The 17,857-nt window shown below is 48.3% G+C and overlaps 7 protein-coding genes across 7 annotated transcripts; 2 read left to right on the top strand and 5 right to left on the bottom strand.

Moving 5' to 3' along the window:
• Positions 1 to 36: 36 nt before the first annotated feature.
• V8C40DRAFT_257516 (glycoside hydrolase family 27 protein) lies at positions 37 to 1,817 on the top strand. Its single transcript, XM_083218513.1, has 2 exons — positions 37 to 723; positions 772 to 1,817. The coding sequence occupies exons 1-2, from the start codon at positions 173 to 175 to the stop codon at positions 1,703 to 1,705; spliced, it is 1,485 nt and encodes a 494-aa protein (XP_083067871.1). The 5' UTR covers positions 37 to 172; the 3' UTR covers positions 1,706 to 1,817.
• Positions 1,818 to 2,044: 227 nt separating this feature from the next.
• On the bottom strand, positions 2,045 to 3,694 carry V8C40DRAFT_124341 (alginate lyase family protein; the record flags this gene model as incomplete). The annotated part of the gene is made up of 1 exon (XM_083210983.1): positions 2,045 to 3,694. Exon 1 carries the CDS (start codon positions 3,266 to 3,268, stop codon positions 2,048 to 2,050), a length of 1,221 nt encoding a protein of 406 aa, XP_083067870.1. The 5' UTR covers positions 3,269 to 3,694.
• Position 3,695: 1 nt separating this feature from the next.
• Positions 3,696 to 6,993, bottom strand: V8C40DRAFT_124340 (fungal specific transcription factor domain-containing protein). The gene is made up of 7 exons (XM_083210982.1): positions 6,666 to 6,993; positions 6,524 to 6,601; positions 5,876 to 6,471; positions 5,620 to 5,825; positions 5,546 to 5,566; positions 5,123 to 5,497; positions 3,696 to 5,067 (listed from the first exon to the last, which is right to left on the bottom strand). The coding sequence occupies exons 1-7, from the start codon at positions 6,826 to 6,828 to the stop codon at positions 3,963 to 3,965; spliced, it is 2,544 nt and encodes an 847-aa protein (XP_083067869.1). The 5' UTR covers positions 6,829 to 6,993; the 3' UTR covers positions 3,696 to 3,962.
• Positions 6,994 to 7,365: 372 nt separating this feature from the next.
• On the bottom strand, positions 7,366 to 9,046 carry V8C40DRAFT_278021 (general substrate transporter; the record flags this gene model as incomplete). Its single annotated transcript, XM_083221022.1, has 3 exons — positions 7,366 to 8,485; positions 8,539 to 8,764; positions 8,824 to 9,046. The coding sequence occupies 3 exons, from the start codon at positions 9,044 to 9,046 to the stop codon at positions 7,366 to 7,368; spliced, it is 1,569 nt and encodes a 522-aa protein (XP_083067868.1).
• A 1,206-nt stretch (positions 9,047 to 10,252) lies between these two features.
• V8C40DRAFT_283762 (DUF2264 domain-containing protein) lies at positions 10,253 to 12,139 on the bottom strand (the record flags this gene model as incomplete). The annotated part of the gene is made up of 1 exon (XM_083222028.1): positions 10,253 to 12,139. One exon carries the CDS (start codon positions 12,137 to 12,139, stop codon positions 10,253 to 10,255), a length of 1,887 nt encoding a protein of 628 aa, XP_083067867.1.
• A 556-nt stretch (positions 12,140 to 12,695) lies between these two features.
• V8C40DRAFT_283760 (glycoside hydrolase family 88 protein) lies at positions 12,696 to 14,369 on the top strand (the record flags this gene model as incomplete). The annotated part of the gene is made up of 4 exons (XM_083222027.1): positions 12,696 to 12,926; positions 12,997 to 13,471; positions 13,525 to 13,729; positions 13,782 to 14,369. The coding sequence occupies 4 exons, from the start codon at positions 12,696 to 12,698 to the stop codon at positions 14,287 to 14,289; spliced, it is 1,419 nt and encodes a 472-aa protein (XP_083067866.1). The 3' UTR covers positions 14,290 to 14,369.
• A 1,576-nt stretch (positions 14,370 to 15,945) lies between these two features.
• Positions 15,946 to 17,830, bottom strand: V8C40DRAFT_257511 (polysaccharide pyruvyl transferase-domain-containing protein). Its single transcript, XM_083218512.1, has 3 exons — positions 17,187 to 17,830; positions 16,729 to 17,121; positions 15,946 to 16,643 (listed from the first exon to the last, which is right to left on the bottom strand). Exons 1-3 carry the CDS (start codon positions 17,585 to 17,587, stop codon positions 16,151 to 16,153), a joined length of 1,287 nt encoding a protein of 428 aa, XP_083067865.1. The 5' UTR covers positions 17,588 to 17,830; the 3' UTR covers positions 15,946 to 16,150.
• Between the last annotated feature and the right edge of the window lie 27 nt (positions 17,831 to 17,857).

Below are 17,857 nucleotides of genomic sequence, written 5' to 3'. Positions count from 1 at the left end.
CCGAATATAACCCCTTATGCTATTGACCGGAGTTCCGAGACACCATGTGCCACTTTTAGTCTACAAAAGACCGGTGATGCGATATATTAAGGCCGTTTCCCCTCGTTATTGATGCGGGCACTTGCACAGATAACCATTATACATTTCCACAGCAGGCAGAAGAACCAACAAAATGCGGGACAAACACACCCCTTCGCTCATCGCAGTTCCGCTGATACTGGCGACAGCAACAACAGCCACGAGCCAACTCTTCATTCCTTTCTACGGAACAAGTGCTAACGGGTTCAATGCGCCTCCTCGCGGATGGAACTCTTTTGGCATGCAAGCCCGAGGAGGCAACACGTTCACTCTCAATCAAGCCAATGTGCAAACTCAATGCGATCTTTTGAATGCCACTGCAGGATACACCTTGTGCAGTATAGACTCGGGCTGGTCGGGAAACGGAGGCGATCAGTTTGGTCGTCTTGTGCCAGACACTTCTGTATTCCCAAACTTGACAGCATTGGCCAATCGGCTGCACTCGCAAGGAAAGCTGCTCGGTATATATGCACTTCCAGGAGCATTGTCGGCCGACGCAGGCGTTACTGTTCAAGGAACTAACATCAAGCTGGGGACGTTGTTTGACACGAGCCAGCCGAGTTACAATCTAAGGCAGACATTTGATTTCAGCAAGGACGGCGTTCAACAATGGCATAACTCTGTGGTTAACAACTGGGCTGCGATGTATGATCTCAAAGTCAGTCTTTAGATGCCGCTAACACGATGCAATAGGGGAGTGGATTACATCAAGCTTGATTTCATGACTCCTGGAAGCCCCCAGGCCAACGAAGATCTGCCCGCCAATAACTCTCTAGCTGCTGTGGCGTATCACAAGGCAATCCAACAAGCCAGTCGCCCGATGAGATTAGATCTCTCGTGGAAGCTGGACCGGAATTCAGCAGCAGACTTCTTCCTTTGGCGTGGTAATGCAGATGGCTTGCGCCTAGACCAGGACATCAACAACGCTCAGGCAAGCCAATTCTTGGGATTCAATACGGTCCAGCGAGCAATTGAGCAGTACCGAAGCTTCATTAACCAACAAGAAGAAGACCCTGCGCGCCAAGGTACCCCAATAATGATCCGACCTGATATGGATAACGTATACACGGGTAACGCCCAATCACTTACCGGCCTCTCAAACGTCCAGAGGTACACAGTTGCGATTCATTGGGTCGGCGCAGGCGCAAACTTGATCACCGGTTCGGATTTAACACAACTTGACACGCTTGGGCGGGAGTTGCTTTATGACCCCGAATTTCTCTCGGTTGCTGATTTCACAGCTCAGTTTCCGATGCAGCCCAAGAATCCATTCGGAACCTCCAATCCTGGGTCTCAAGCGTCTGAACAGCTCCAAGCCTGGATTGCTGGGCCCAACGCAGGCAACAAGAACGCCGTCGTCGTTCTAGCCAACTACGGTCCAGACCTTGGGCAAGGAGGTTTCAATAAAAATCTCCAAGGAGTCCAATTGGTGAACATCTCACTATCACTCTTGGGAATAGCAAACGGCCAGCCCAACGGGGCTCCGGGTTGGAGCGTGCGCAGGGTTCTCGGAGGTGGCGGTTCTGGTGGCGAGGATCATAGTGATCTTGGTGTAGCAACATCTGTCATTGCGTCAAATCTGGGCCCTGGTGAAAGTGTCCTCTACTATCTCACTGCCACCAACTAAGTCGAAACAATAACCCTCACACAATCGAGCTATTCTACAAGAAGCATAACAAAGCGGTCAACAAATGTCAATAGCGTTGGAAATTATTTCGGTATAAACGTGTAAATAAAGCCATCTTACAGAAACATATTAAATATTGTATACTCCGCAAAAGGTGACATGCAAAGAATGTAGGGGGTATCGAGACGGCATCGCCGACAAACGCACTATTGAGGCCACCATATGAGGATGTGCGTGATTACTTGAGTATTACTTAAGAGAATACGGAGATTACGTTGATCATGATTGCATAGACACTTATTACTGTCCTCGTAGTTACATGTAAATATATTGGATATAGAGCTATGTTGTGAGATGCTTCGGATTTACCTTCACAGGCTCAAGTTGCTCAGGCGCAGGTCTCAAAGGCCACAAATCTACCAGAGGTGTTTCAATCTTGCCAATCGCCTGCTTCGACCGTTCGTGACCGGCGTCAGCTGCGGCGCGAATAACATCTGCAGCAGCGTATCGTTCAAAATGAAACTCCTCATATGGCCATGTCTCGTCGCCAGTTGCGGCAGGTATTATATACTCAATAGCCTTGGTGATTCCTTGTCCTTGTGGCCCCTTGTAGTTCCAAAGATCCACGCCAGCTTTCTTGGCCACCATGGCGAGTCGCGTCAGCGCCAATAGAGTAAAGTTGGAGTAATGCCAACTTCGAGTTCGCCGAAGTTCTTCAGGAAGGGCTCCGTCAGGCCTGATTGTCTCATCAATGTCCGCTTGAATGTTTGCGGCTTCCTTCTTGACAAGCTCCCTGTTGTCGACGAAAAGAGCAATAGCAGACACGAGCATACTGGTAAAACTTCCATGATTATTTTTTTCTGCCCGCTCAGCCTTGCCAAACTCGCTCTCCGTCAACCACTTTAGAAATTCTCGATTCCACTCACGGAAGCCATCCATATCTTCGGCTTGCCAGCCAGGCGCTGACCCTCCAGACGGACTACCGCTATCTAGAATGACGGCAATGTCGAGGAGTGTAGTGTACCATTGAGAAAAGTCAATGATCCCAATATGGCGCCCTGTGTTGGCAAATGGGATAAGCTGTGCGTGGTTGAGATTCGGATTCATGCGGGTTTGTGGGTTTATGAACCATGTCCTGATGATGTTCGCGGCATGTCTGGCATAGGCCTCATTGCCAGTGTAAAACCATGCAAGGCCAAGAGCCGATGATGAGCCAAAGACTTTCTCAACATTCACGCGATCGCTGTAATTGAGAACCTCGGGGTTCCTTTCGCCATCTCTCTGCACATATGGATTTCCATCTGGCGTTGGTGACGGCCACCAATAAGGCGCTTGGCTGGTGTAATCGTGCATGTCGCCGCTTGGGGGAGCTTTCTTCTTCTCCATCACGGACCATGGACCTTGGGTAAGCCATTCGTCCGCTTTGGCTTTCAATGCTTCGAAAGACTTCTGTAGAGCGGTTTCATTACCGCCCTGCAACCGGATTCTAGCCTCGATGAGCCGCTCGCCATCAAGAACAATAGTCTTGAGACTCGGGGATCCAGTACTTTGAGGGGTCGTCATGGTCAGGTAAAATGCTTGTGTTCACGGTAATGGGCTGTCACATTTGACCTGGAATTTCTGCTTGTTGTTTTGAGTTTTTCCACCAAGATATACTGACTTATTAGTATCTTACTACCTTGATTTATTCCATCACTTCACTTTCATTACGTTGTTAACCCACTCAATATCTCCTCCTTGTGGTGGTAGTGGGATAAATTGGTCGCAGTTGGACTGGTTCTAATTGGCTCTCTGCCTTCTGTAAGCGTCCGCAGTGGCTAATCGGCCGTTCGGCACAACGGCCACCGGCGTAATGCCTCTCCGCTGACACGCCTGCAATACGCCGTCGACCGATGATCCGACTGTTGCTTCGAAATAGTGAAAATGGAAATTGTTCGTCTCAGTACCATTACGCTTCCTAATCCAAGCCAGAAAATTGGCAAAATCTGATATGGTGATCACTCAGGACCTGAATGTACCTTTCAGATATGTTACCAGTATGTCCTTCGCCACATCAAATGTTAGGAGACGCCCTCGGGGGTGAAGCCTCCTAGAGCAAAAGGCATCTATGGACGATAAAATGGTGCGATTAGAGGCAGCAATGATGCTTAGTATCCTTTCTTGTGTTATCCCCTCCTTCACGTTGTGTCCTTGAACACACACTCTTGCGCAACTACTATATTCCAAATTCGAGACACCATTATACCCTGAGTTCACCTTAACCGGAGAGGCCTACTCCTCTTGTAGAATCGAATGCAAAGAAATCAGCGCCCTGAAGCGAAATGACACGATCCATTTCCAAGAATTGATTTCCCAATAACATATTCGACATAGTTGTTAGTTCGTCCTCTTCAGCCATCATTGACTGGTTATGAGGAAAGCTATTGGCGGCATTCATGTCGTTCATCAAAGCGATAGAAGCACCGTTTATGTTCCTCATATTTGCATTCGCTGATGACGTTGCCAATGGTGATTGCCCTACTCCTGATTGGGAGCTCATGTCGTCTTGAGGCTGTGGAACCTCCCGGACGCCATAAGTAGCCGAATGTCTTGTGCGAGCGGGTGATCTGTGTGACTGATAATTGGAACGCATATCAGACGCTCTTGTGGGGGATGGAACGCCAGCCCTTTGGTATGCTTCAAACCCTGATGAATAACGTCTGTGTGATTGGCCGTTATGATTCCTGTAATCAGTGCCGCTGGGCGATATGACTGAGTTGGGTTGTACTGTTGCTTCGATGAAGCCATACAGGCTCGCATCACCCAGGGTCTCTATGAGGTCGATTGTTGAGAATGTCACATCGTTTAGACAGCGGGAGTGCAGACTTTCGAGCTGCTCTGCGTATCTTCCAGCCAAATCTAGGGGTCGTTGTCGATCTGCAGCACTACCAAAGGTGCTCCCATATGTGTAGTATCCGTGCCATTTGTCCGACATATCTTTTAAGCTCTGCAGGAGGTTGAAAAACTCAGTCTCCAAAGTTTGGGTTTCACTGGAGTGCCAGTGAATGAGCAAAATCCTAGCAGCGACAAAAGCGCAAAATGCGAACTGAGCGTTAACGATGCCCCCCATAAATCTCAAATACTTTTGCACAATTGATGATGTTTCAACCGCTGCAAGGTGGCATGTCTCGGCACTGCATGAGCTGGGCAGCTTGACCACGTTTTTCCAGCGCGCAGGTGGATATGCAATATGTTGATGGAGTAGTATCATTGAGGTATTGTGAGATACATGAGCCAATGTTAGGTTTGGATCAAGCTTCAATATTAGCACATCCCGAGAGACGTTTGAGTCTTGCCATTGCTTCGGCAAGAACATCTTCCAACTAATAAAGAAGTAAGTCAGTGCGAAATAATAGAGTGAATTGGGGGAGGCCATACTGAACCAGACGAAGGTCGAGTTCCTTGAACCTTGTTAACCAGTTCTTAACTTCATCCCGGTTACCAAAATTCACACTCTGCTGCAAGAAGAATGAGGTGACCTGGCTGAGATTTTCCGTTGCTTCGATACAATACGCAAAGGCCCCAAGTTTTGAGACGTCTACATCCCCATTGGACCCAGGACTCGGATGGTCAATCGCCACCTTTGGTGATACATAGATTGTAGGTGCACTCGATATTGAGTTGCCGATTTTTGCTGTCGATTTATCCCATATTCCAAAATATGGCGTTGAAACGGGTTCTGCTCTCGCCCACATTGCTCCGCCGCAAGGGAGGCGTCGATGAACGTCGTCAGATGTGAGACTCGTATGCCATCTACATAAATCAGTCTATAGTTACCACATCCGTGGTCGCAAGCCTTACCCAGTAGTGACAGAACATATTCTATAATGTTTGATCAGTTGCTTGATTCCACGTATGTAGGACACTTGATTTACCTGTCTAGAAGAAAAACACTCCAGAAGAGCCTTCGGCGTGCTTCGGAATCTGTCCAGTCCAGTGGTTTTTCCAAGACGGTCAAAGATCTTAATAAAGGCTGCTTCGGTGAGTCTTCGTCTGGCTCTACCGTTAGCTGTAGGTAGTCAACAACTCTCGTTAAAGATGCAACTATAGGCCATGCTTTTTGAACGTGACCGCTTCCCATCTATAGAACTGTTAGTACTCCCTCAGAACCAAGGAATAGGTGGAGCCTACATAGTCAAAAGCAACTATCACCAACGCTTGAGTGTTCTCAATGGAAAGCGATTCCATCGCATTTTCCATCACCGTGCTTCGAGAGGTGCGAATCTGTCTTGTGACGTCCTGAATACTCATTCCAAATGCCGTACAGTCGACATATTTAATTCCCGCGGAAAGTAAAGCATGAAGGAGCACGGTAAGCTTTTGCCTCTGGGCGGGGTCTTTAAATTTGGCTCGAAATCTTGTTTCGTGGAGGATGGGTATCCAGTGATGCACTGTCTGGAAATGAGCTTCCACTACTGCTTCTAACAATGGATATTGTGGCAATGGCGTAATCCAAGAATCATCATTTGTATCGCAGTACCGGTCCTGTTCATCGCCAATGCGTTGTCGTTTCCTGCGGTGATGGTCTGACTGAGGGGCGGTTTCGATTAGGGAGTCTTGACCCGCATGTCGAGGTGCATCATACGGTCCCTGTTGCCTTTCCATCGAAGGAGATGTTGTGGATGAGAGTTCGCTCCTCATAGGTCTCTCAAGATCCCCATTCAACAAAGCAACTAGTCTCGCTTTTGTATTGCCAGAAGTATCCAGAAGAATCTGCTCCAATGTTTCTACTCTGGTTAGTAAATTGTAGAAAATGCAGGCAGATAAAGGTTATCCTACCGAGTCGTCGACTGAGACTATCGACAGCCCCAGCCTTGATACCAGGCTTTTGCTTCACAACATACTGACATTCAGCGCCTGGGAGCACATTTTGTTACCACCTATCCTAAAGATAATGTCAAGGATGCGAGGGTTGAATTACCTATCTTGAGACATTGTGCGCAACTCGGTCTCTCACGAGAGCATCGAGACTTTCTTCTCCTGCATGAGAGGCACGCAGGCAACTCGTCAGGGTGTGGTGAACCTTCGTCTTCTCCACCGGCCGACCGTGCTGGGCTTCTCATATTGCGTGGAACCTGGTCCATCTTACGGTCTCTGCTCTCAAGGGCTACCAGTACGAGCAACTATAAGACAATAGAAGTGGTCTCGATGGATCGCATTCCTGATTGCGCTTAAGCGCAGATATGTCCATACAAGGCATGAGACGATGCTGATATCGTTGCGCTGCACGCACGTCGCGTGTTCCTGGCCCCAAGAAACAGGGTGACGCAGGGTCTGCTCACCCCAGTTACTCTCTAGGTTGGTCAGCTGTTTGCGGGGGCTTCTCCAATACCACTAACCATCGATTGTTAGACTTTACAGCACTATTACCACTAGCACTCACACTTTTTTAGGATAAAGCGGCGAATCTCAGCCGTTGGGCGGGTCTGTCGTTGGGGGAAATTCCACCACTGAGCTTGCTGGTAACTGACTTCAATTACAACATTTGATTCATACTTGGGTGTGTTAGAGGTAGTGAATTCCATATATTACGCGTAAAACTATGTACTAAATAGTATACTTCGTTAAGAGAGTAGGTCCAAAATTCAGAGTGTCATACAACAACACTACATCAACACAACTCATCCAACATGAACCGCAGTCGTAGCCTCGTTAATCTCGCCTCTTTTCTCGTCAACTTCCTCGGTGCCTTCGTGAAGCTTTGCCTCGACAGAGTTGGGGCCATCAAAGAGTTGCGCAACTTCCTCCAGTGAGAGGTTCTTGGTCTCAGGGTAAAAGAAGTAGATGATGCAAAAGTTGCTGACAAGGACACAACACCAAACAATATAATACTTCCAACCTATCTTCGCGAGCCCAATTGGATTAGTGTACCCCGAGAAGATGTTCGCCGCTGCATCGCCAAAGCTAGAAATGACAAAAGCTTTCGCACGCAGATCAAAGGGCGCCACCTCAGCAACGTACGAGTTGAGCATACAACCAGGCATTTTGTAAAAGACACCAAAGAGGAAAATGGTAAAAATCGTGGCACGGCCGAGAGCATGGTTCTCGTAATTGATGCTTGTGTTGACTCCAGTGAATACGGTGAGCAACAGGAATGCGACAAACATTCCACTCATACCAATCAGCCACATGGGGCGGCGGCCTATCTTGTCGATGAATAGCGAGAACAGATTGCCCCAAACCCAACCATTGATAGTGATGCCGCCATTGAGAAGGAGTTGTTGCTTGCTGTTGGTAATGCCGATCGAGTTGAAGACGAGGTGGATGTAGTATGAGAGTAAGGCATTGCCACACCACTGGATGATGAAACCGGATGTCACAATGATGAAGAGTCGGTATCGATTAGCGGCAGTTCGGAACCATCCCATCCATGAAGACAATGCTTGCACTTTCTCTGCCTCGATCGCGGCCTCGATTTCTGCCATCTCATACTGTAACAGTTGTGAAGACTCGTCACCTTCAGCATGATACTTGGCCAGAATCTCGTATGCCTCTTTGCTGCGATTCTGATAGACAAGCCATCTAGGTGACTCGGGAATGAAGAAAGACATGACCAGCTGGAAACAGGACGATAACGCCTGAAGAAGGGAAGGAAGTCGCCATGACCAAGATCCAACAATGAAGGAAGTGCCGTACGTGATCCACGCAGCCATAATTTGACCTAGTGAGCCGGTTGTATTCTGAATGCCAATAATCTGTGTCCTCTGAAATGGATGGGCCAGCTCGCTTGCCAAGATTGGGCTACACGATAGTTAGCGAATTCTACACTCCTATTATTTTTTCCACCAACTCACCATGCTGTATTCTGGATCGTATTTCCGAAGCCAATTAGACATCTAGCGAACACGAACATGGCGTAATTTTGGGCGCTGGCCTGAAGTGCAACTCCGATGAGCAGAAGAAGAGAGCCGATTGTAATGGGACGTCGAGGTCCAAGCCATTGAATCAAGGGGGCAGCGATGAGGAGAGCGGCAAGTTGTCCATATCTCGTGCCGTTAGAAATTGTACCGAGACGAGTACCTGAAATTTTGATTAGGATTGAACATTTATATGAGCGTGATCGGAGATGCCACTCATACCTGTCGGATGATCCAATGCCTCTTGCCATGACGGGAGTGATTGAAGACCGTTCAGCATAGATCCATCATATCCATTGGTCATATCACAAACAATACAGCCAAGTAAAAGAAAGTTAAGGCTGCGAAGACCAGGATAATGCCACCAAAAGCGGTCGCGCTTGTCGGTCTCGCGGAGGGTATGACCCTCAACACCGCGGACCGAAGCCTTGTTAACGTGAAACATTGCACAAGCTGGCGAATGCCAAAGACTTGCTTGATCTTATTCAGTAGATGAGAGCCCCAGATCAATGAAGATAGCAGATGTGGGTTAAAACATTGCCGGTTTGACAAAGGAGGTCGTGACCTATTAATGGCTGGCAGACAAACACCTAGCAACGCAACATGGGACGCAGGCAACGCAGGCAAGGCTCTCAGACGGGCCGAACCAACTCAATGGCTAGCTTCCCTTATAACGCTGACCGGTAAGCCTTCCTCCCGCTTGCCGCCACTCGGCAAAGAAGCAAGTGTGTCCTGGGGAATGCGGGATGAACTTTGGGGATGGTGTCTGTCTTCCCCATGGGGTAAAAGTTTGATCAAGGAAAAGGGTTGGAGTGGGGCATGTGATTGAAGCCATTGTCTGTAACTGTCTACAAGACTAATGAAGTCTTGTGAACAGAACAGCTAAGATCTCTCGTGGACTGATCAGTAGTGCCAGCACTCCGGCGTGCGGAGTAGTGCGATGCCGATGCACCGGGGGGCTGTCCGAAGGTAGGGGTTCGATGCCGAAGACCCGAAGCTGAGGCCCGATTTACGGGGGGGGGGGGGGCTAGCGTAGCCACAGGTTGTGAGACGGGGAAGCCCTCGAGCATCTGGAGAACAGAGAGGTAACGTTCGTTATATTTCCGGTTCATTAGTTATCAATTAGAGGCGGTAGATTAAAGATCTGGCGCGTCAACCTCCAGGACGCAAAGCAAAACGAAGGCAACTATTATTATCTAGGCGCATTGTAGTCCACTAGGGCCGATGTTGTGAATGATTTGTAAATATCGTAAATTGACATATTGTTCACAACTGTAATAGCATTTACGAACCAATAGTAAGGTTAGAGCATGAAAAGCATTTCATTGAATAAATAATCAGACATAATATTTTAGCGAAGTCTCTACGCAGTGGCAACATCGCTCTTGATCCCTATGTTCTTATTTACAGGGTAGTACGCGGTACCAAAGAGCGGGTGGAATTGCACAAACAATATAATGAGCGCGAATATAATAAATATACTTCTAAATAAGAATGGTTTATATTACATTGATAACATATTTCTCCTTTTCCTGTATCAAGTATAGAATGAAGACATTGTTGCTTATAGAGCAGCACAGATGTGCCTTATCCGAAACGCGTCCAACATGTCGATGGACTGGTAAAACGGTGCTATATTCCGAGCATTGCTCTAGTTTCCTGAGCGAGAGTAATGTTTGACAATTTCTATATCGACTCCCTCGTTTTTGAATATTCTTTCAACTTCATCGAGTGCTGGAACTGCGGGTGGGTGTGACCAGCGTTCTTTGGCCGATGGCCCAGCAAGAACCGCGCAAGTAAAAACCCGAGTCTCATTTGCCTCAACTGTTCCCTTGAGCTGGGGAACAAGTGTGCGTGGGAACATAAGACTGGTATTGCCGTGAGGCTTGGTGACTCTCGCAACTCGCTTTGGCAACGGTGAGGCATCCAGTATACCACTGAAGTCGCCAGTCGTAGATATCGCATACGCGGCGCCGTCGTCTTCTTGAGTCTTATCCGCGTTGAAATCAGTCCTCGGTGCTGCAAATCCACCTTCGATAGTGGTAAGTCTCCGTGGCGATTGAATGCGATGAATGCGGATATGCCAGTCGGGGTAGGGAATGAGCCAAGTTTCAACCACAACGTCGGACCACGGACGCCAAGATGAATAGATCTTGCTTCCCGCCATTCTAGCAGTTTCACAATGTTCTCGAACTCTATAGTGTATGCCATCGTCGCTCAGTGCAATCATGCTATCGAAGGCACCGACGTCAAATGCTCGACTATCGCTCTCCACGGAGAAGCCGTACCGAGTTGAATAGGCGAACTTTAGATATTTCTCTGGTACAAAGCGCATAGCTTTATTTGAATCAGGTCCAGAGTTAAGCATAATTGTATGACCAGGTGTATGCATGAAAGTAAGTCCTGGCACTGGAAATGCAGCTACTGAGGGACGCTGAGGCATGGGAAGCTCCTCTGCCGTCCAGAATGGGTGGTCTGTCGGCAAGCTCAATGGACTGAAAGCTTTCATGGCCCAATATGGTGAACCGGTCGATAGATATCGCTCCGCCATAAATGGATTCGGGTACGCATAACCAAGCGTCAAGATGCCATCGCGCCGAGAGATGGGCTGAGCTGCCCACCATCGAAGGTTGCGTAGGTAGATGCCCTTAATGACACCCCAAGGCAATGCCTCGACACCAGCCACTGCCAAGTATCCCCAGTAAGCGGCAACACATTGTCTATATGACAAACTTCGGCCGTAGGGAATGTTTGAGCCTGAATCTGCAAACCAATGCATGAAGACAGGAGCAAATTCTCGCGCCCTCTCCTTGAATCGGTCGCCACGCGCCTTGTCTGACGGCCGATGGACGGCATAGAATAATCCGTAGTAGTGCATTGCAAAGGGATTATAATAATCAATGCGGCGCGTATCGCCTTCGTCTTCTCCGTCGCGATACCATCCGTCTGATATGTAGAGACTCTCCATATCGTCCAAGTACTCATTTGTTCCAGCGGTATCAACTTCGACACCAACACTCTCCAGGGCAAGATCGACCATTATTCGGAAATATTTATGGTTATTTGATCCATGCTCTCCATTGCGGCTCGACAGTAACCATTTACTAACATTGCTCTTCACTGTATCATCGAGTGGCTTCCAATACTGATCGGGGGCGAGCAAGATGGCATATGCGAGTGCAGCCGCCTCCACATGTCTTTGGTCCATTGATGGTACAGGGCCCCAATACTCTGGATGCTGCGGATCTGTGCCATTCTTGAGTCCCTCTCTGTACCTGTCCCAATGATCAAACTTTCCTCCGCCAGCAACCAGAGGCGCAATCCCGAATAACGGTCTGGCGTAGCCCTCTAAGTCGCATGCTGCGCGGTCCCATGTAGACGTGGACGCATCGATTTGAACACGAGCATTGCCTTCAGAGAAAGCAGGCAACAAAGGTTCAAATAGTGAAATAACTGCCTTTGCAACATCATCTCTCGTTTTGAACGGGTTCCCATGAAGGGGATTGAATCTGGGATCTCCGTTTACAAGAGCCGCCATGATGTGTGCTGATTGGTTCGAGCGTTGTCACACGTAATTGCTGCCAAAATTGGGCTGGAGGTTGTTTCGAGGGTGTCTCGTGAAATAGTTCATAAGCCGCCTAGATAAAGACACCTGCCATTTTGACTCATGGCGATATTCAGAAAACGATTCCATCAAGAACCTTGCACTATGCCACTAGCATGAGGCCGATGCCCATTTACCCCGGGACTAGGTAGACCATGCTAGCTGGATGACACCACCATCGGCGCGTCGGGCCAAGTGTCGGAGAGCAGGTCCGGAACGGAAAGCCGGAGTAATCAACAGCGAAGATACAACAAACAAGCAGCATGGGCGATTAACGTAATGACCGTCGCCTTTGCAATTCATCCACGGTGTTTTGACCGAGAAATGATGGGTCCAGGTGCCCACCACAAATTGTTCTCGAATACATACATGTCAAAGAGGGACTGGATGTTCCGAACTTAGACTTCTCCTGGATTGGATAGACCTGCTCCTGACTTTCTCATAATTTGTACTTTGGAATAGTTGAGAATCGACATTATAGGTAGCAAAAATGGCTTCATCAACAGACTCTTCACGAGGAAGCCCGCGAGATGGGCTGTCGCGTCACGATAGTCAAGACAGTTTACCCACACCATCCTCTGAATTGTCGATAGAGGATTCAAAACGGCATATTGGCGAGACATTATCGCCTAACCATTTATCTACCCGGCTTTCTAGGCTGTATTCCGAAGCTATCGGTGCAAAATTATGGAAAGTCGCATCAGAGCGCTTGGAAGACGGTGTAAGCTATTTGCACAACTCCAATACTCTCAATATGGAATTGGAAAAAGAAGCTCTAACATCGTGAGTAGAAAGCACCTACCGAATACCCTGAATGGGCGCCGGAAGATGGCGAGACACCAGGGCAGTACAACACTAAAGAAGTCAATTTCTGGACATGCGGCTTCTTCCCTGGGAATCTGTACTGCCTCCTAGAGAGATGTGTCAAGTATCCCATGTATCAGCCATTACCGGGAGTAGACCGCTCTGCTTTTCATGCTGAGTTGCTCAAGCTGTGTAGGGCTTGGTCGGCTCCTCTTCACCAGATGGCCAAGAGAACTAATACCCACGACCTTGGCTTCATCACTCAGCCTGCTTTGCGGCAAGATTGGGAGTTGACGGAAAACTATGAGAGTCTTGTTTCTGTGGTAACGGCCGCTAAGAACTTGGCATCTCGCTATGATGAGAGAATGAAAGCTGTCAGAAGTTGGGATAAATCTATCAGCAAGAGGTACAACATCACTGACAAGGAGACTAATTTCCTTGTGATTGTGGACAGCATGTGCAGTAAGTCAACAGCAATAAGATGGGCAGATCATTACAGGTCTAACTGGAAGAAGACATGGATCTTTTATTCTACGCAGGACATCAAACGTCGGATCAGCGTTTGATTGACATTGCGACAAACCATGCCCATTTTGTTCGAAAGAATTTGATCCGAGAGGACGACTCAACATGGCATGTAGTCAATATTGATCCTCGTGATGGATCTCTTAAAACAAAGCACACTCATCAGGGCTACAGTGACGATTCAACCTGGTCAAGGTAGGAGTCATATATATAACTGCTGGGACTATGCTAACAGATCCTTCAATAGAGGTCAAGCATGGACAATTCTAGGCTTTACACAAACTTACATCTGGACCAAGGACCAAGTTTTCCTAGATACCGCCATTCGCCTGTCTGAGCATTTTCTCCAGCGCCTGCGCAGCGCAACACACAAGTATCCTTATGTGCCCTTGTGGGATTTTGATGCGCCCGTAGGTGATGAGCCATTGCGCGACTCTTCTGCAGGCATGATTGCTGCCAACGGCCTTTTGCTCTTACATCAGATCCTGGGAAACGGATCGAAATACCTAGACGACGCGTTACGCATCGCAAGTGAGACCATAGACATGTGTCAAGCAACTGAACCAGCCCGACTGGTCGCCGATGCGCAATCTAACATTAAAGCTGAGGGAGTTACATTTGATTGCATCTTGAAGCATGCCACAGCGAACAATAACGAATACGCGCTTGTGAGATACAGTGATCACGGTTTGGTATACGCCGACTATTATTTTCTGGAGTTTGGCAACAAGCTATTAAGAATGGGTATGGTATAAATGGAATAAGCGACATTTCCGTCTCAGGAAGAAGAATAGGGTCTATGTCCGGTTGCCTTAGTGAAGAATGTAGATGAGAGTTAATGTATCTGCCATCGTGGGTATTAGAGGTGGCTTTGGGGGGGATAGATGACGTTGTTTAGTCTGCCTTCTTTGGCGGAGATAGATATATCGCTGAAAACTTGCGCTCTTTCAAGATCAAGCAAATATTCCCAACCTTTTGTTACCGCCTGGTACATTCTTGGACACCCCGTTCCTTCATCATCTTACATTGTTGCTACTCTCTTCCAGTATCGAGTATCGTTACCCTTCTCCAGTATTACTACCTTTGTCTACTATCGCTACTTTCCTCGACAGGGAACTAAAATTCCAATTGAATCGAGAATCGCGCGTGTAAAATGGCAATGTCTGATGGGGGTAGTGTATGCACTTGCAAAGTTTCATACCGGAGCTCCCTGCGCCTCACATATTACACAGCTACTCGCACATAAGAAGATCAAGTTCGGAATGTATGCCACCTATGACATTGGCACAAATGAGGCACGGAGACAGGTGGCGCGGGTGGACGACAATTTCGTCTTGGAACCGCATGACGCGAGTTGCAAGATAGCGTGTGTTGACAGTGGAAACTTTTGCTCACAATGGCAAAGCCCTTATGGTGAACTAACAGGAAATGGCCTCAGACGGCTGGTTAGCCCTGTTAGAAAGGCACCGTCGTGGTTGTGTACCAATTCCTCTTGTGGACTTAACTTTATTTCGCTGCTAATATTGCAATCCCATTGAATCATGCTTGGCCAATCTCAAAATCAACCCGAACATGAAAGTTAACCTAGACCAGTGTTACCTAGCTTGGCATCTGAGGGTCAAAACAGTTCTTAACAACCTCCAACTTCGACAACTTGCCCTGTTGCCCTGGCCCGAGTGGAAGCTAATACTAGTCGCATTTGCGCTTAGTGTAGTCTGTACAGAGGCGTGGAGCTTCCAAATCCCCCCCCGCTGATAACTAGGTGCAGGCAATATGGGGTTGTATGGAGTACCTAGAGGCTCATTTGCAGCGGGGAACGACTTGCTCTTGGCGTCTGTGATGCCAAGAGAAAAAAGGGGGAAATAAGTCCTCTTGCTAATCTTTGTAGTCTCCTGCTCTTTGAGGCATATTGGTTACTCCCAAATTGACCTAACAACTTGAACTATGGCTATCTACTCCATAGTACTTTGGTGTATCGATGAGCCAAGTCACAAGTTTGTGTCCCTTCGTATCGGATAATCAGGCGTGTCTAAGTTTTAAGTGGCCAGTGCATAAGGCTGGACAAGTAACACAGATACGACATTCCATCTTGCCCTGAGATTATTAGCAGCCACGCTTCCGATATTGGGAACACAATTTGGCCCACTGGATCATTACCCTACCCTAGCCCGGCTAATGTGTCTTGGATCTCTGAAGAACAGGGCTAACGATGTCAACTGCGCTGGTGCAACCCGCTCAAATATCCTAGCGTGAAGACGCCACAGCCCACTGCCCCTCGCTACCGGAGATTTTGTTAATTTAGGTAGTACTGGTGAAACAGAAGAGGTTCACGCGACCAATTGCGCTGGAAGACTGTGAACAATGTAGCGATAGGTAGTAGTAGCGGTATTGTCTCAGACACAGATTATGGATTACAGATGCTGAAAAGATATATTGTAATGAAGCATGTACGCCAATTATTCATTAATTCCCCAATCAAAGTCTCTCCGACATTATGGTACAAGAACAAGATGAAAAGAGAAACAAGAAAAACCAGCCACTTGTGACCGTACATGATTTTAGTGCCCTGCTCTATGTTTACCCATGCATGACTCTGATTAACGTAAAAAAGACGGGCTAATTCTGCGGTTGCGCAATCTTCTCCTTCTCAAAATACAAGCGTGCGACGTCCAATGCCTCTTGGATGGAAAAGGCAATCCTTGTGCATTCGCAGTCGCGTGTCCAGGTGTTGTGGAAGTTGAGGTTCTTGCCCAGCTTGCTGTCCATGAGAACGTGGGGAACTCCGATGAGGGTGGACAGAATGTGGCCGTGAAGACGGTCGGTGATGACGAAGCGAGCAGATCCCAGGAGTTCGAATCCAGCAATGGCCTTGGCCCAAGCACGCTGGTTTTTGCCATTCTCTCGCTTGGGTGCCGGTGTGCCGTTGGCTTCATCACGGGCCTTTGGCGGGTCGATGTCCGGCGTGTGAGTGAATTTCCAGTCGACTTTCTGGTAGGTGACCTTGCCGATGCTTCCGCCGAGGTCCATTTCGCCTTCTCCAAATTCAATGTCGGACGAGTCGCCATCGGAAATTTCCGCATCCTTTCGAGCGAGGATGAGAATATCGTGTCTGTAAGGTCAAAGAAAGCGGTGGTCAGGATACGTCAAAGAAATACTTAGGGTCGCCTGCAGCGCAACGGAGACAAAATACTCACGTCTTCTTTCCATTGACTCGGAAGTCGGATCGGTTCCCCCACATGAATGCAATGTCTGGCACGAGATGGCTGTCGATTCCCTCCTTCTTGCCGAAGGTCTTGTCGAGCCAGTCGTAGCTGGGCTGATCGCGTGCGGCCAGCTGCAGATCTTTGTGCTTCCCGAAAGCCTCTTCGGTCGCCTTGATGCGTTCCGGGTTGGTCATGTAAACGCTCTGGGGGAATGCTCGAATAGAAACGTTGGTAAAGGTCTCAATCATCTTCATACGCGAAGGCTGGTCCTCCCAGTAGTAGTCGTTGAAGTTGCCGCCACCTGCCATGATGATGGCCGAATGAGGGCGGTGCTCTTCAAGGACTTTGCGAAATTTCCCGATGTCGCAGTCTCTGTCAACGAATCTGTGATGGAATAGATTAGGATACCGAATGATTCACGATGGATACTGGTGTTAATCAAGTCTTACCGACATGCTTCCATCATCTCAATACCGAGCATGCTCATGAGAATCTGCTGGGCGGACCAAATGGCGGCATCGCCCTTGTTCTCTGTTTCCAGATAACCCCAGATGTTTGCATATCGAACACCTTTCAGACTCTGGGTATATGCTTGGATGAGTCGTTGTTGGAGATCGTTGACAATGTCTTCACATCCGACCGAAGGTGGCGTCGTTAGATCGTAAGAAATGTTCCTCCTGCTCTCGCCCAAAGACGACGCAGAGCACTCCTTAGCCGGCCATATTGACGTGGAGCTAGGGAGATGTGATCTCAGGTCGGCACTCTGAGCCAGTATCACCAAGAGCAACGATATCAGAAGGGTGCCCCCAGCGATAATCGTGGCCCGGCCAAACCGATTCGCAAGCAGCATGGTGAGAAGCGTGCACCGTAGCTATGCTCTTTCAATGCTGACAGTGACACCTGCGTTCGGTTGTACAGGTGTCACGGGTATGAAGGTTGTCATAAGACAAAATTCGCCTGAGATCAAACCACAGTGGGACGTGTTAAAAGCGTCGCAAATAGCGAGCCTAGCGGCAATACGCCTGGCAAAGCTGAACAAGTAGCTGGTACTTTGATTCATTCTATTCTTGACCCATGTCTGCAGGCTCGAGGCTGCCCCTAATTCTGGTTCGAAGCAGGA

Source organism: Trichoderma camerunense (genome assembly GCF_050948025.1).
Source record: "Trichoderma camerunense strain CBS 138272 chromosome Unknown V8C40scaffold_25, whole genome shotgun sequence".
In the NCBI taxonomy this organism is placed as follows: Eukaryota; Fungi; Ascomycota; class Sordariomycetes; order Hypocreales; family Hypocreaceae; genus Trichoderma; species Trichoderma camerunense.
The sequence above is the reverse complement of the archived record's forward strand: the minus strand, read 5'-3'. Positions and strand labels throughout refer to the sequence as shown.

Coding starts and splice junctions, on each gene's coding strand:
- V8C40DRAFT_257511 (XM_083218512.1), bottom strand. CDS start 17,587: ATGCTGCTTGCGAATCGGTTTGGCCGGGCCACGATTATCGCTGGGGGC. Junction 17,122..17,186: donor GAGATGATGGAAGCATGTCG/GTAAGACTTGAT, acceptor ATTCCATCACAG/ATTCGTTGACAGAGACTGCG. Junction 16,644..16,728: donor CGAGTCAATGGAAAGAAGAC/GTGAGTATTTTG, acceptor TTGACCTTACAG/ACACGATATTCTCATCCTCG.
- V8C40DRAFT_257516 (XM_083218513.1), top strand. CDS start 173: ATGCGGGACAAACACACCCCTTCGCTCATCGCAGTTCCGCTGATACTG. Junction 724..771: donor GTTAACAACTGGGCTGCGAT/GTATGATCTCAA, acceptor ACGATGCAATAG/GGGAGTGGATTACATCAAGC.
- V8C40DRAFT_124340 (XM_083210982.1), bottom strand. CDS start 6,828: ATGGACCAGGTTCCACGCAATATGAGAAGCCCAGCACGGTCGGCCGGT. Junction 6,472..6,523: donor TAGTCTCAGTCGACGACTCG/GTAGGATAACCT, acceptor TAACCAGAGTAG/AAACATTGGAGCAGATTCTT. Junction 5,498..5,545: donor ATATGTTCTGTCACTACTGG/GTAAGGCTTGCG, acceptor TGATTTATGTAG/ATGGCATACGAGTCTCACAT.